Here is a 13023-nt window from a genome sequence, read left to right as displayed (position 1 = left end):
GTATGTAGAGTAAACCGTACCGTCTGTTTAGGTCTTATCGTTTGTCGTTTAGGTTAATCGTGTATGCTGATTCCACGTTAAGCGTCTAGCTGGAACCCAAGGTAACAAAAGCAGTCGGTTGTAGTATATTGTGAGTAGAGATTTGCTTCGGAGTGTAAATGTGACATGGACGTAATTGCTTTCGTTTTTCTTCATTTTCCATTGTCCACCAATCCACTATGCATGCGATATATCCCTCTAGATCTTCCCAAGCAACCCCAGGGTTTGGGTTAGAGGTCAGTACGGCTATGCCATCTCTATTCCTTATGCAATTGTTTCTAAAATAATTGGTCTACACCACATGGTTAGACCTCTGGTCACATATGGATCTCTAGCATGGTGTAGAAAGTTACCCCCAAGTTCCAGAAAGGGGCCTTAGTATCGTACACAGATGAATCGAATATGGAACAAGGAGAAGGTTCCCGGATATGAAGGTTTCAGCTAGGAAAATTAGGGGTTCGACCCTTTTACCCCTACACCTACTCCTTGTTCCATCTTTGATTCATCTGTAACATACTAAGCCCTTGGGGCTAACTTTCTACGCCATGCTAGAGCTCCATTTGTGACCAGAAGTCTGACCGTTGTGGTGTATAACCATTTTAGACCAACCAATTCATTCTCGCAGGATTTCACCCTCTGAGGAGCAACCAAGAGGATTATTGGGAAGAGATCGGGAGGAAATTTGTTGTACATGAGAATTAGAGTAGGATTGGAGGTTAGTGTAAAACTTTGTATTTTAGGTCGGGATGAATGGTGCGGTTGGAAACTCAACAGGTCTTTTATTATGAAACTAGGATTCATGATCGTCGGGTCTGGATTCTGTGGAGATTAGAAGGTTTGGTTGAACCCCATATTTCGATGCCATGTCCATTCTGTATCTTCTATGAGTATTTTGTTACGGAAGGAGAGTTTTGATTTGTTACTTAAAATTTTAAGTAATTGGTATCGTGGATTTAGTTCTGCCTTTTAATCGTGCATAGAGATTCGAGGTCAGTTGTTCGCCTAGATACAGCCCAAGGTTGAGGATGACATTTTAGTAAATGAAAAGAATATGTGGGACTTTGGGGTGTCGGGAAGAGAAAGGATTTCAACAGTATTCACTGAGTAACGGACTGAGGACGCTGCCCTGAGAAACTCCCGCATTCGCCTTGTACAAAAGACAGGATTACGGCCCATACTCTAAAGTCCTTGGTCTGGTAGAACTCGAGGATGAGTACGACTACAGGGTAGGATGTTTTTGAGCTTTCAGACCAAACTCGATCGCATTTTATGCCATGCAGCGCCATTTTATGCCAAACTTACATCAAACGAAAGAAAGCGAATATACTTAAAAAAATAGTACTTATATTTATTTTAATTTACAATTAATTCTCATTTTTACACTTTTTATTGACACTAGGTTAAACATATTTTCCTTTAATTTTAACAAACTCACAAGAAGCTTATGTCGTGGAGGCTACTCAAGGGGTGTGAAATCAATAATAATTTTATTTTGCAAAATAGGCACGAAAGACAGCGTACCGAATATGAGCTTTGTGCCCACCCCTTTACCAGGTTTGAAGCTGAAACTTCCAATGATTTTCGCCAAAGCGGATTTGACCTGCAGATTGGCGTATCTCATGCCTAAATATGAAAAACATTGATTAATTAATCGAAAAACTATTTTTTTAGTTGATTTCCTTATTACCAAAAAAAAAAAAATAAAATAAATCAGTTGCAAAATGTTCAAATAATTTCTTAACGAACCTATGCAAATCCTTGGTCCTGCACCGAAGGGAAGAAAGACTGAAGGGATGCTGCTGTCTTGGGAGAATCTTTCAGGATCAAAGACGTCCGGATTCGGAAAGAATTTTGGATCCATGATCATTTCCTTAATGGGTATCATGACCGTAGTGCCTTTTTCTATGACCAATCCGTCTGGTGTAGTATAGTCTTTGGTGCAGATTCTTTCCAGGTTTTCCACCAGCGAGTGCATCCTCATGATTTCTAAAACGTTTCGCTTGAAATGAAATCCGTTATCTGTAAGTTTTTCTCGGCTTTTCTAACTGTAACTGGTGTTCCTACCTATAAAGGATGGGCATGGATCAAACACCGTGGACGGTTCATGAGAGACGTCCAAGTGATAAGTGAAAACCTCTTTTAAGATGGCTACATAATGTGTATGAGAACCTCCGAAAGATAGGCGCGAGTTGTGCCGAAGAACACCTGGTGGGCTTTACATAGACATGGGAGTAAGTACAAAAGGTAAACTTCGTGGGAAGAACTTAGGATTAAATCCAAAGATGTCTATGGTTATACATAGCGGTTGTTTGACCCATGAGAACCTACGGATCAATGGTTATATAGACGATGACGTTACAGCCGAAAGCAGTATCCTCATTACTGCTCAGATGCTAATATATCTGGGCATTACTGGAGCATCAACGACCTATCAGCTCTGCTGCTTTGAAAGTCTTTCTAAATATACCATCAACATAAAAGCTAAAACCATAATTCGCAGGACAACTAGGACATCTAAAGCTTCGGAATTAATTTCAGGAGAGAAGTTTCTAGAGAATACCAGATAAAACAATTTGGGACAAAGGAAACGAGTTAGTGCCAACTATATCTGGTATAAGATAGCTCTTAGACGTGGTATTCAACCAAAAACTAATATAAGCCTTGAGCAATATAGCATTGCATTTCAGGTGGAGACTAGTTATTGAACACTGCATAAGGAAGATCAAAAGGCTGACTATTACCAACAAAAGAATATAACAACTCGGACCGCCAGGTGGCACTTAAAGAAACTACATAATCGAGGGTAAAGCCCTGAGTCGTTCGGGATTACATCAAGCCCTGTCAGACATTTGGGACATAACGTTCTCAAATACTCGGTCCAAATACTCCTGAAAAGGACAATGAGGATCTTTAACATACCTAGCCGTTTGGCCATACGGGAGTTTTGATTCTAATGATGAGAGCTGACGCATCTCCCCTCGCGACCGGACGTGTGTTACAGCCGCGAGCGTTGGTGTAGAAGCCGCCCCAGTCCCGAGGGACCAAGACGGACCTCACTCCCCGCTTGCCCATTTCGAGTGTTTGGGTCCGCATTAAGCATCGAACCGAATGCCGCGCGTCAAGGGCTACCCAAGGTGGCTGAAATACTCCGCACTCCCTAGGCAGAAAAGGCCGCTCTATCTCCTAGAGTGTGGTGGCTTCTCTAGCGTAAGAATTTCCGGATCCGCTCCGGCCGAGGTTTTGTTTAAAGTGGAATTGCTAACCACCCCCTAGAGAAGACTGCCTTCGGTAAAGGACGCCATTCGTGCAGGCACCACCGACCATTATCCGTTCCCGTTTGCCACTTCTCACGCATTCGAGGGATTCCGTCAGAGTAGTCTGAACGTCCTCAACGGTATCCGCTTCGATGGTCCGATCCTTCGTATCCCATGAGGCCGGGTTTATAAAGGAGGCCATACGCAATTGCTCGGGCGGAGGTCACAAATAGAAGAACAGCTTCTTCCCTAAGTTCTCGCCAGGAGCCTCACCACTAACCACTACGAGTCCGTTCCCATTGTAGCAGGGGCTGGACTTTGCCACATTTCTGCTACCCCGGGTACAGATGGTTATGCACCCTTCCCCCTCTATGCAGACCGGATCTGGTACCCTAACCCTCGTGTGCCTCTGATAAAGCACCCGCCGTCCCCTACCGACCCGGAGGCAGACACGAATCCAGCTTGTGCTTTAGAGAGGTTGGCACGCCATCAAGGCTGCATTTGGATATTTGGGACAACAACAAAAATTACCATTGTTTGGGTACAGAACAGAAGGGCAACAGGAGGGCGATAAACTGGCCAAATAAAGTTCAATCAGGACAGCTATCGCAGAAACTGCCCAAAATGTAGATCCATCATACGGGCTAAAAATACGTCCTTCTATGTAAGGGATTGTATTCAAGGCCAGAAGCAAAAATGTGCATCAAAGGACTATGAGGACCTGAGTCCAAGGGCGTTCTCCACCACTTACAAAAGCGTATATCTGCCCAATGCTACGTACGGAGGAGCAGCTTGGGGAACAAAATTGCAAAGCAGGAGTAGAAGCATCCTCGAGCAGAGTCAAAGAATAGCGCTCCTGAGAACGACCAAAGCTTATAGGACAGCCCCTACTCACACCCTCCAAGTCCTCTCTTCCGCTGCACCAATAGACATTGTCCTCCACAAGTAGAATTGCAATCCGACAGCTAAAAGATGGAAAGAAGCCAACAACGGTAAATTTGGATGAATAGCTACGAACTGCACCTAGAAAGCAGATCCGGGAGATCCTTACAGTTTGGATAGACAACTCGTGGCAGTAAAAATGGGACAGAAGCACCAAGGTAACCCACGAGTTGAGTACCCAGTATTGAGAACCGAGCAAGAGCAAAGTGGTTTCAACCAGATTTCTGGATCACACAAATAATGACAGGTCACGAAAATTTCAACGCTTACCTACACCGATTCCGTAGAGCCAACAGTCCACTGTGTCCCGACTGTGGAGTTGATGACAGTGCCCAGCACAGACTATTCAACTGCCCCCTCCTTGAGAGTGCGAGGGAACCCGTAAAGCTCCTCTTCCGCCACACTTGGCCACAGACCCTCAACGAACTGGTTAAAGAAAAGAGGACCTTTGAGGTCCTCAAGCCTGTTAGCCGAGATAAAGTACCTGACTAGCTTTTTCTTTCTTTCTTTTTTCTTTTTTCTTCCTATGATAACTAAGTTACTTGTTAGATCTTAGCGTTTCCCTGAATTTTTAATTCCGAGCTGGTTACTCCTTGTACCCATATTTATTAATAATTTATTAAAATATCGTATATATATCTTTATTAGAAAGTGTATTCAAAAGGATTAACCAGCAAGGGGGAGACTTATTAGTTTAGGTAAATTAATAATAAGAAAAATATTTCCCTCCTTCCTTAGGTCTTCCCTTTCAGGGCAAGGCCGAAGGAAGCCGTTAAGCACAATAAGATCTCCTAAACTTGCATCCAATATGAATTAATTTAGTGGCCGTGGTCCGCCGGTATGGGGTCTCCCTTAGGTACGGCTGGGAGGTGGATGGGTAAAAAAAAGACCATCGCAGAAATTCGGTAAAACTACTAAACATATGACATGCTAGATTAGATGATGATTAGAATGATGAGTTGGACTGCTGACTGGACATTGTAGAATGGCATTTGCATAGACTTGTGGTAGCTGAAACAAGAAGAAGATGAAACAGTAGAACAAGCCCTCTGCTGTGATGATCTATGCTTAACAAAAGCCTAACGACAAGCTCGATATAATAATGGAGATTGCCCAATATGACCTATGATCCTGCCTCCTCCTACATAACCAACCAACCCTTGGTGTTATTCTTCTTTTCAAGAGCTTCCTTGTATTTTTTTCTTCCTCCAAATTATAAAGGAGATCCAAGAGAAGGAAAAATAGAGAAAATGTTCGCTAAACTTCAGTTAATCATTCCAAGGTAAACCAGGTGTATTGGACATTTTAAGGTACATACCGGATAGGCAGCAATCCAGGTAGGTCATTTCCTTCAAGGCAGCGTACGTGTATCCTCCGTGCTTTTCTTTTACTTCTCTCACTTCCTTCCTCGCCTTTTCCTGACAGTCTGGATGTAAGGCGAGTTCGAACATAGAGTAGAGGGCCACCTGCACCAGAGGGAGAACTCCTGCGAGGATGAATTGCTCAGCCATTCCGTTGATAAATTGATCGGTAAATTCTATTAAATAAAAAAGTCAGCTTTTAATGCTACAATTATAAAATATGTTCATTATGAATAATAAATTTAAAACTTGTACTCAATAAGTGATCTAAGAGAATGTTAAATACCTATGGTGTCTATTTCTCCAGATTCGTCAAGATTTAGGTAACTATCTTCGGAATCTTTTTCGATGGCTTCTAGCTTTATTTTGTTTTTAAGCTTCAGAAGAAAATCTACGAAATCATTATTATGCAATTTGGAGTGTTTTCTTTGTTCGAATGTCGACTCGAGCATGAATTTGAAGTATTCCTCACAATCACCGTTGAAAAATTTCAAACCCAAAAAGCGTGAGGTTTTTGGAAAGAATCTGAGAAAGGACTGACGGAAAATAGTCAATTTTCCAGAAAAGAACAAAAGATCCGCCATTTCGGCAAAGTCTTTCACGGTCTTTTCGTCTTTGATCTCTACGCCGTAGACACCGGTTGTAATGGTGTGGATTGCATAATTAACCAGAAGTGGTTTTATTTCGCAGTTTTTAGTCTTTTTTCTTATGTTCTCGATCAGAACGTCGGAACATCGGTCCATGGTCTGATAAGTCAATTTGAGCTTACCGGTCGTGAAAGCTGGGCTGATTTTGTACCTGGCCGTCCTCCATTCTTTCCCTAACAAGTTGAACAGCGCTTTGGACGAGACGCTCTCCTCGTCCAAACCGAAATGCGGCCTGTCCACAAAATGTTGGAAATCTTTTATCGTTATCTTTTCTATCAGCTCGGGATCATTAACGACGACGCCGGGGTCGGTGAAGTTGTAGTATCCGACCAATTTTTCGTTCGGGTAAGCCCTGTAAATTTCCAGAGGTACTTGTCCGACTCCTTTTTTCAACAGGAAAACGGGCAGGAGCTGACCAAAAAACGGCACCGGTTCCACATACTTGACTCCTCTTTCTGCCCAATAACTGTGCTTCTTTTTCCCCCATAAATATAAGTAATACAGCAGTCCTCCGAACAGAGCGAGCAAGACGTAAAAAGTCTGCGACATGATTCTAAAAAACAAACATATTAAGCATTGGTATATATTTAATTTCATCTTGGTTATACTCTAGTTTTATATACTTTTAAAATATATTAAAAAATTGCAATTTTTTGTACTACAAAGGCCAACAAAAATATTTAGACTTCTAAACAAATTTTTCGTTCAGTGTCATACCATTCAACTTCAAAGTATACAGATAAAGTGATTTAAAGTGATCTACTAGAAAGGAAACATTGGCATTATTTATTTTCATGGCCGAATTCATTGACGCCTCTTTTACTAACAAATAAAATGGTAAAATTTAAACATTTTTTACGAAATTGTGAGAATTCAACGTCAAATGGTCGAGACAATTTTTTTAAAATTTTCTCGATATAAGAAAATTCTCCCCTTAATTTGTCTCATTGTTTTTACCAATAAATATTTGTTTATGCTATGTTGTATATTGGGAATATCAATTAGAGGTAAACACACTTAATCCTTAATCCAAAACGAGGATAAAGGATTTTTCAGTGTATACTTTTTATTGAATTTAAAATATTTATTCAGTCTCATATGAATTCTACAGCAATAAACTGTTTACTTGCAGAAACTATATTTTTGCCCAAATCTGTAGGAAAATGCTTGAGACAAAAATCATGGGAAAAAGGGCGGCATTGTGTTGGGTGAATGGAATGCAGGCTTATGGCAAAATGAAACGGTGGACGCACTTGCAAAGGAGGCTGCAACATCAGGTCCAACCCTTGACATTAAAATTCCTAAAGATGTCGGGAAAAACTTTTTGGAAAAGTTTTGTAGAAATCTGTTGCAAGAAAAATACAACGCATCAAATGTTGGCAATTATTACAGGTCACTGTTCCCTGAGCTCAAGAAAAAACCATGGTTTTCGGAAGGCGATAGCCCAGAAGGAATGTCAAAGGAGTTCTATTCTACTATTTTTAGACTGAAGACAAATCATGGCCTATGGGGTAGCTACAAGAAGAGAATCGGTTTGGCATCGTCTCCGAACTGTCCCACTTGCGATTGCCCTTCAAATCCTTCCCACATAATTTTTGAATGTCCAGAATACGAAAATGAAAGAGACAAACTGCTAAAAAATCTGAGTAAAGTCCAGAACATTTCCAAACCAATAAACCTAGAATCTGTCCTAATAAGCAACAATCCATCAGCTTTCAACATAATCTATGGATTTTTAAAGTCGATAAAGGTTTCTTTTTGATTATCTTCAACCATGAAAATTTAGAAGATGAGAAGATGATGGAGCTGAATGAGTGGGTGCGGGCGCGCGGCGGGGACCTGGTCCTGGTCGGCAGATCCCGCTCGACAGTAAAATGAAAATAGAAAACTTCATGTGTAATATGCCAGTGTAAATCCCCCCCCCAAAAAAAAAAAACTGTTTACTTTTCATCTTTGTTTTCTTAATTTCAATTTTTTAACTTAAAAATGCCACTTAGTTCTGAGGATGCTGCGCGTGGTGTGGCACTCATTGATACTGGTATGAGTTGCCATCGGAGTTCCCCACGAAACTGCGAGACGCCACGTTTTCCAGAAACAGGATCCTACCATAGAAGACCCGGTTCTGGACGCTCTAGGGTCTTCTAGACGTCTAGAGGAACCACAGGACTTTTTTGATTGTGAGAATTTTGCAAAAACGGCAACTTACTGTTGTTCAAGCGATTCATCAGCTCCAGGAAGTTCGAGGTGTCCAAATTTCTGAACACACTGCTCGAAGAAGATTAAATTAGTATGAACTGAAGGCTTTTCGCCCCGTAGGAGGACCAAAATTGACCAGAACACAGAGTTGCACGGCTCGCATTTGCTCGAGAACACAGCCATTGGTCTTTAGACGATTGGTCTGCTGTACCTTTTAGAGATGAGTGTAGATTTGCTCTACGATCTCCAGATCGGCTTGAAAGAGTATGGAGAAGGCGAAATGAATGGTACGAAGACTGTTATTTTTCCCAGAGTCGACCTTTTCAACAGCTCAGTGATGGTGTGGGCGGGAATTTCAATGGAGAGTTGCACATAGTTAGGTGTTGTTTGTGGAGGGTCCACATAGCGAGTGGCCGTGACTATGTGGTTGAAATTTTACATAATGCGTTGCCTATCCTCCATGAAATCAGAGATACCAGAGACACCTGTGTGTTCTAGTCAATCAGAGACCCGTCTACATGTAGCTCGCATGGAACAAACCTTCAACAGCATAACATCAGGGTCTTTGCCTCACCATACTTGAACCCCATCTAACATTTATGGGATAACCTCAAAAGACGAATTAGAGCACGTCCATCCTCCTGATAACTCCACCATCTTGAAAGGACTCTTCGTAAAGAATGGGCTAACCTCCAGCAAGGAGATATTTCCAGACTGATAGAAAGTATGCCGTGGCGTCTTCGAGATGTAATTAAGGCAAGAAGAGGAAATATGCGATATTGAAATGATTATTAAAAACGTAAAACATAATTAAAACAAATTTTATATGTCCGTCTTTTTATTTTATTTTTTTCATTTTCCTTAGCAATTTTTAGACAAAGACTCAATTATCAAATGATAAAAAGCGTTCAACTTTGATTAATATATAAAAGTATATACAAATCAAGTTTTATTACAAGTGGGTGGAATTTTTTCCATGTTAGTGTATGGGTGCGACATGGATTTCAATCAAATGACCTCGGTCTCCTTATCTCAACTCACTTCGATGGATGATACGCACTTAGATAATTAATTTCCAAACAATTTATTAAACTATATTTAGCCCTTTGTGGAAAAAAATCGAAATAATTAATTTATTATCATATTGATATACAATATTTTCGTATAATCGATATCAATGATCAATCATGAGTGAAGTGAATAAATTTTATTGTACAGGCTAAACTATGAGTATTCAAAGCATGTAAATTTAGACAAGAAACAGTACGAACTTCTCGTTTAAAATTACAACTAATACTCATGACAAAATTAAGCAGTAAGCATCACTTGTATAATGTCATTTATTACCTGCTTTTATTATAAGATTGTACGTCCTTCGTTGGGAATTGTTATCTCACAGGGCCGCATTGAATAAAATTCTCCTAACAGCTGATAATCTTCACAGTGGCTCAACAATATTTGAGTTAAATTGCCTTTTCCTTTCTCCCCACTTTTACCGCGAAAATTATTGGAAGGCTTTTATCAGTGGAAGAACGAGTTGAAAGCAAATACAATTTTTAAATTCTTATCAGTTAATTGTTATAGAACTTGAGTAGGGAACATTTCGGAAGCATGTATGAGACGTTATATACATTTTCATTTACGTAGTAGGTTTTTAAAATTATTCTTTGAACATTTAACACCAATAATGAGTAATTTTCTCAAAACGGTGGATTTTTGTGGAATAATGCCACAGAATTTTTTTCTTCTGGTCGCTGCTATTATTTATATTTGTGAGGAAAAAATGCGTCTATTTGATGAAAAGAGCGTAAGTAAGCGGTGCCAAGTTTTGGTCATAACATGGTATTTCTTCTAAAATATATGTTTTTCTTTCCTTTGCTCTCTCTTTTATTTCATTCTGCGTGTTTGACAATTTTATCAATCACTCCCGAAATTGCTCCTTCTTTCTGCCACTATCTCTCTTTTACTTTTTAATTTCACTCCATCGTTTGACATTTCGAACTCTGCCAGTGTAACTTTTTCTTCTTCCTTATCTGTTTTTTAACTGTCTCGATCATTGTTTATCAAACAATATTTTTCTTTGCAACCAGATTGTTTAAATTTCTCTTATATTTGCTAAACCTTCACCTTTCATTCACAATATCATTTTTTTCTCTATCTCTATCAGCCTCTCTCACAATTTTATCAATTGCTTCCTTTTTCTGACACTATCTCTCTTTCACTTTTATTCTATCTCTCTCGCTTTCTCCAATACATTCAATTTCTCTCTAAATAAACATAAATAAAAAGATCACTTCAACTTTTGTTTGATCCTTGCTACCTCTTTCAGCCACTGTCTCTTTTTGACTTTTAATTTTATTCTATCATTCGACATTTCGACCTCTGCCAGTGTAATTTTTTCTTCTTCCATATCTGTTTTTTAACTGTTCGATCACTGTTTATCAAAAAATATTTTTCTTTGCAACCAGGTTGTTTAAATTTCTCTTATATTTGCTAAACCTTCACCTTTCATTCACAATATTTTTTTTTTCTCTATCTCTATCAGCCTCTCTCACAATTTTATCAATTACTCCCTTTTTTTGACACTATCTCTCTTTCACTTTTATCCTATCTCTCTCTCTTGCTCTCGCTCTCTCCAGTTCATTCAGTTTCTCTATAAATAATCGTAAATAAAAAGATCACTTCAATTTTTTTATACCTGCTCCGTCTTTCTGCCACTGTCTCTTTTTCACTTTTAACTTTATTCTCTCCTTCGACATTTCTACCTCTGACAGGATATTTTCTTTTTTTCATATCTGTTTTGTAATTGTCTCGCTGACACGTCATCAATCAATATTTTTCTTAATAACTTTGGTTCTTTAAATTTCTTATATACCACCTAACCACACCGTTTTTCATTTCACCCCCCTCTCTCTCTCTCTGTCTGTCTCTCTCACCCTCTCTCTCTCTCTCCCCCCCTCTCTCTCTATTTCTATCTCTATCAGCCTCTCTCACCATTTTATCAATTGCTCCCTTTTCTGACACTATCTCTCTTTCACTTTTATTCTATCTCTCTCTCTTTCNTCTCATATACCATCTAGCCACACCCTCTCTTTTTACCCCCTATCTCTCTCTCACTTTCTCTTGTTTCTTTCTCTCTCCATGTTTTATAAAAATTTATGAACTTAATATCTCTTTCAATTGGCAGCAATAATAGGATTATTTCAATGTTTGCGCCCTCTTTCTGCCACTACCTGTCTTTCACTTTTAAATGTCTTCTCTCTCTCTCTCCCTTTCTCTACTTTCCGTCGTCTCTTTCTTTTTCTCCGTCTTCGACAATTTAATCAATCGCACATTTTTTACTTATCTTTACATTTTTTATACCTATTTCTCGTTTCTTGCTCCTTCTTTATGTCACTATTTCTCTTTCACTTTTAATTTCCTTTTATCTGAATTACTCTTCTCTCTCCCTCTTTATTTTTTTTTAAATTTCAGAATTCACTCTCTCTTTTCTTTCGAAGTTTTTACTTGAATTTTTTTTCTTCTTGTTCAATTTTTCTGCTACTTTCTCTTTCACTTTTAATCTCTCTTTCCTCACATCTGTTTCTCTGTTTTGCCACTACCTTTCTTTCCCTTTCAAACACTCTTTTTCTTTTGTCCTTATTCATTTTTCTTCTCTCTCCCCGCATTTTTCTTTACAATTTAAAAAAAAATATAAAAAAATTTATAACACGTTAATTTTTTTGATGGCCTCAAAATAAATAAAACATTATATATGTTGTTTTCTTTAATTTTATATACAAAGTTCTTACATATACAGTTTTACGCATTAAACGCATTTTTTAATGTAACATAGTTTATGCTTTAATTTTGGAAAAATTTGGATCCATAAAGTTCCGTTCAGAATCCCCTCACCACAACCCATATTTTCAAAATTCTTCTTTTTTTGGAGCCCTCGATTTGCTAGGTTTTTTAACACAAATATTCCTGGGTGTGGAAATTAATTCGAAATGGTACAGTCGATTTACGTAATTAGTATTTTTCCATATTTGCTTCTCATTTGATTTGAGCAGCGGCGTATTGGGCCGAAGGTCGTGGGTTCGAATCCCGCTCTAGCTTTTTCATCTCAACCAAAAACCTTAGATAAAAATAATAATTAATTTGAATGATTACTTTTATTGAACAAACTAAAATTTGTCGAAAATTATTCTAGAATGAACCTAATTTATATATATAACGACCTGTTGCTTATATGGAATTTACGTTTCACAAAAGAAAAAGAGAATTTTTTCACGGCTTAATGAACAACTTTTTAATTTTAATTATGAGTATAAAGTAAATTAAAGAAAAAAGCCTTTGTTTTCATATCAGTTCGGGGGGAAACACGGCCCATTGAACAAACGGACCCACTACTCTCACCACGAGCTGTTTCTCTCCTTTCCTATTGTCCACACGTAACATCTTCCAGTTCCTTTAAGTTCGCCTTCTTTCCAATTAGTATGTAAAGAACATTGTCCGGGTTAAGTGCCGTTATTCTAGCATTCTCTTTGCCAAGTTCCAAGGGGTAAAAGCCCTCCAGTCATCACCTGCGGTTCGGTAAGTAAA

General features: G+C 38.9%; 1 protein-coding gene across 1 annotated transcript; it reads right to left on the bottom strand.

Moving 5' to 3' along the window:
* Positions 1-1407: 1407 nt before the first annotated feature.
* LOC106665507 (cytochrome P450 6k1-like) lies at positions 1408-9907 on the bottom strand. Its single transcript, XM_014391960.2, has 5 exons — positions 9787-9907; positions 5883-6796; positions 5554-5772; positions 1786-2025; positions 1408-1662 (listed from the first exon to the last, which is right to left on the bottom strand). Exons 2-5 carry the CDS (start codon positions 6790-6792, stop codon positions 1496-1498), a joined length of 1536 nt encoding a protein of 511 aa, XP_014247446.1. The 5' UTR covers positions 6793-6796; positions 9787-9907; the 3' UTR covers positions 1408-1495.
* Positions 9908-13023: the final 3116 nt, after the last annotated feature.

The sequence above is a fragment of the Cimex lectularius genome, unplaced genomic scaffold (assembly GCF_000648675.2).
Source record: "Cimex lectularius strain Harlan isolate CLEC.00 unplaced genomic scaffold, Clec_2.1 scaffold331, whole genome shotgun sequence".
Taxonomy (NCBI): Eukaryota; Metazoa; Arthropoda; class Insecta; order Hemiptera; family Cimicidae; genus Cimex; species Cimex lectularius.
The sequence above is the reverse complement of the archived record's forward strand: the minus strand, read 5'-3'. Positions and strand labels throughout refer to the sequence as shown.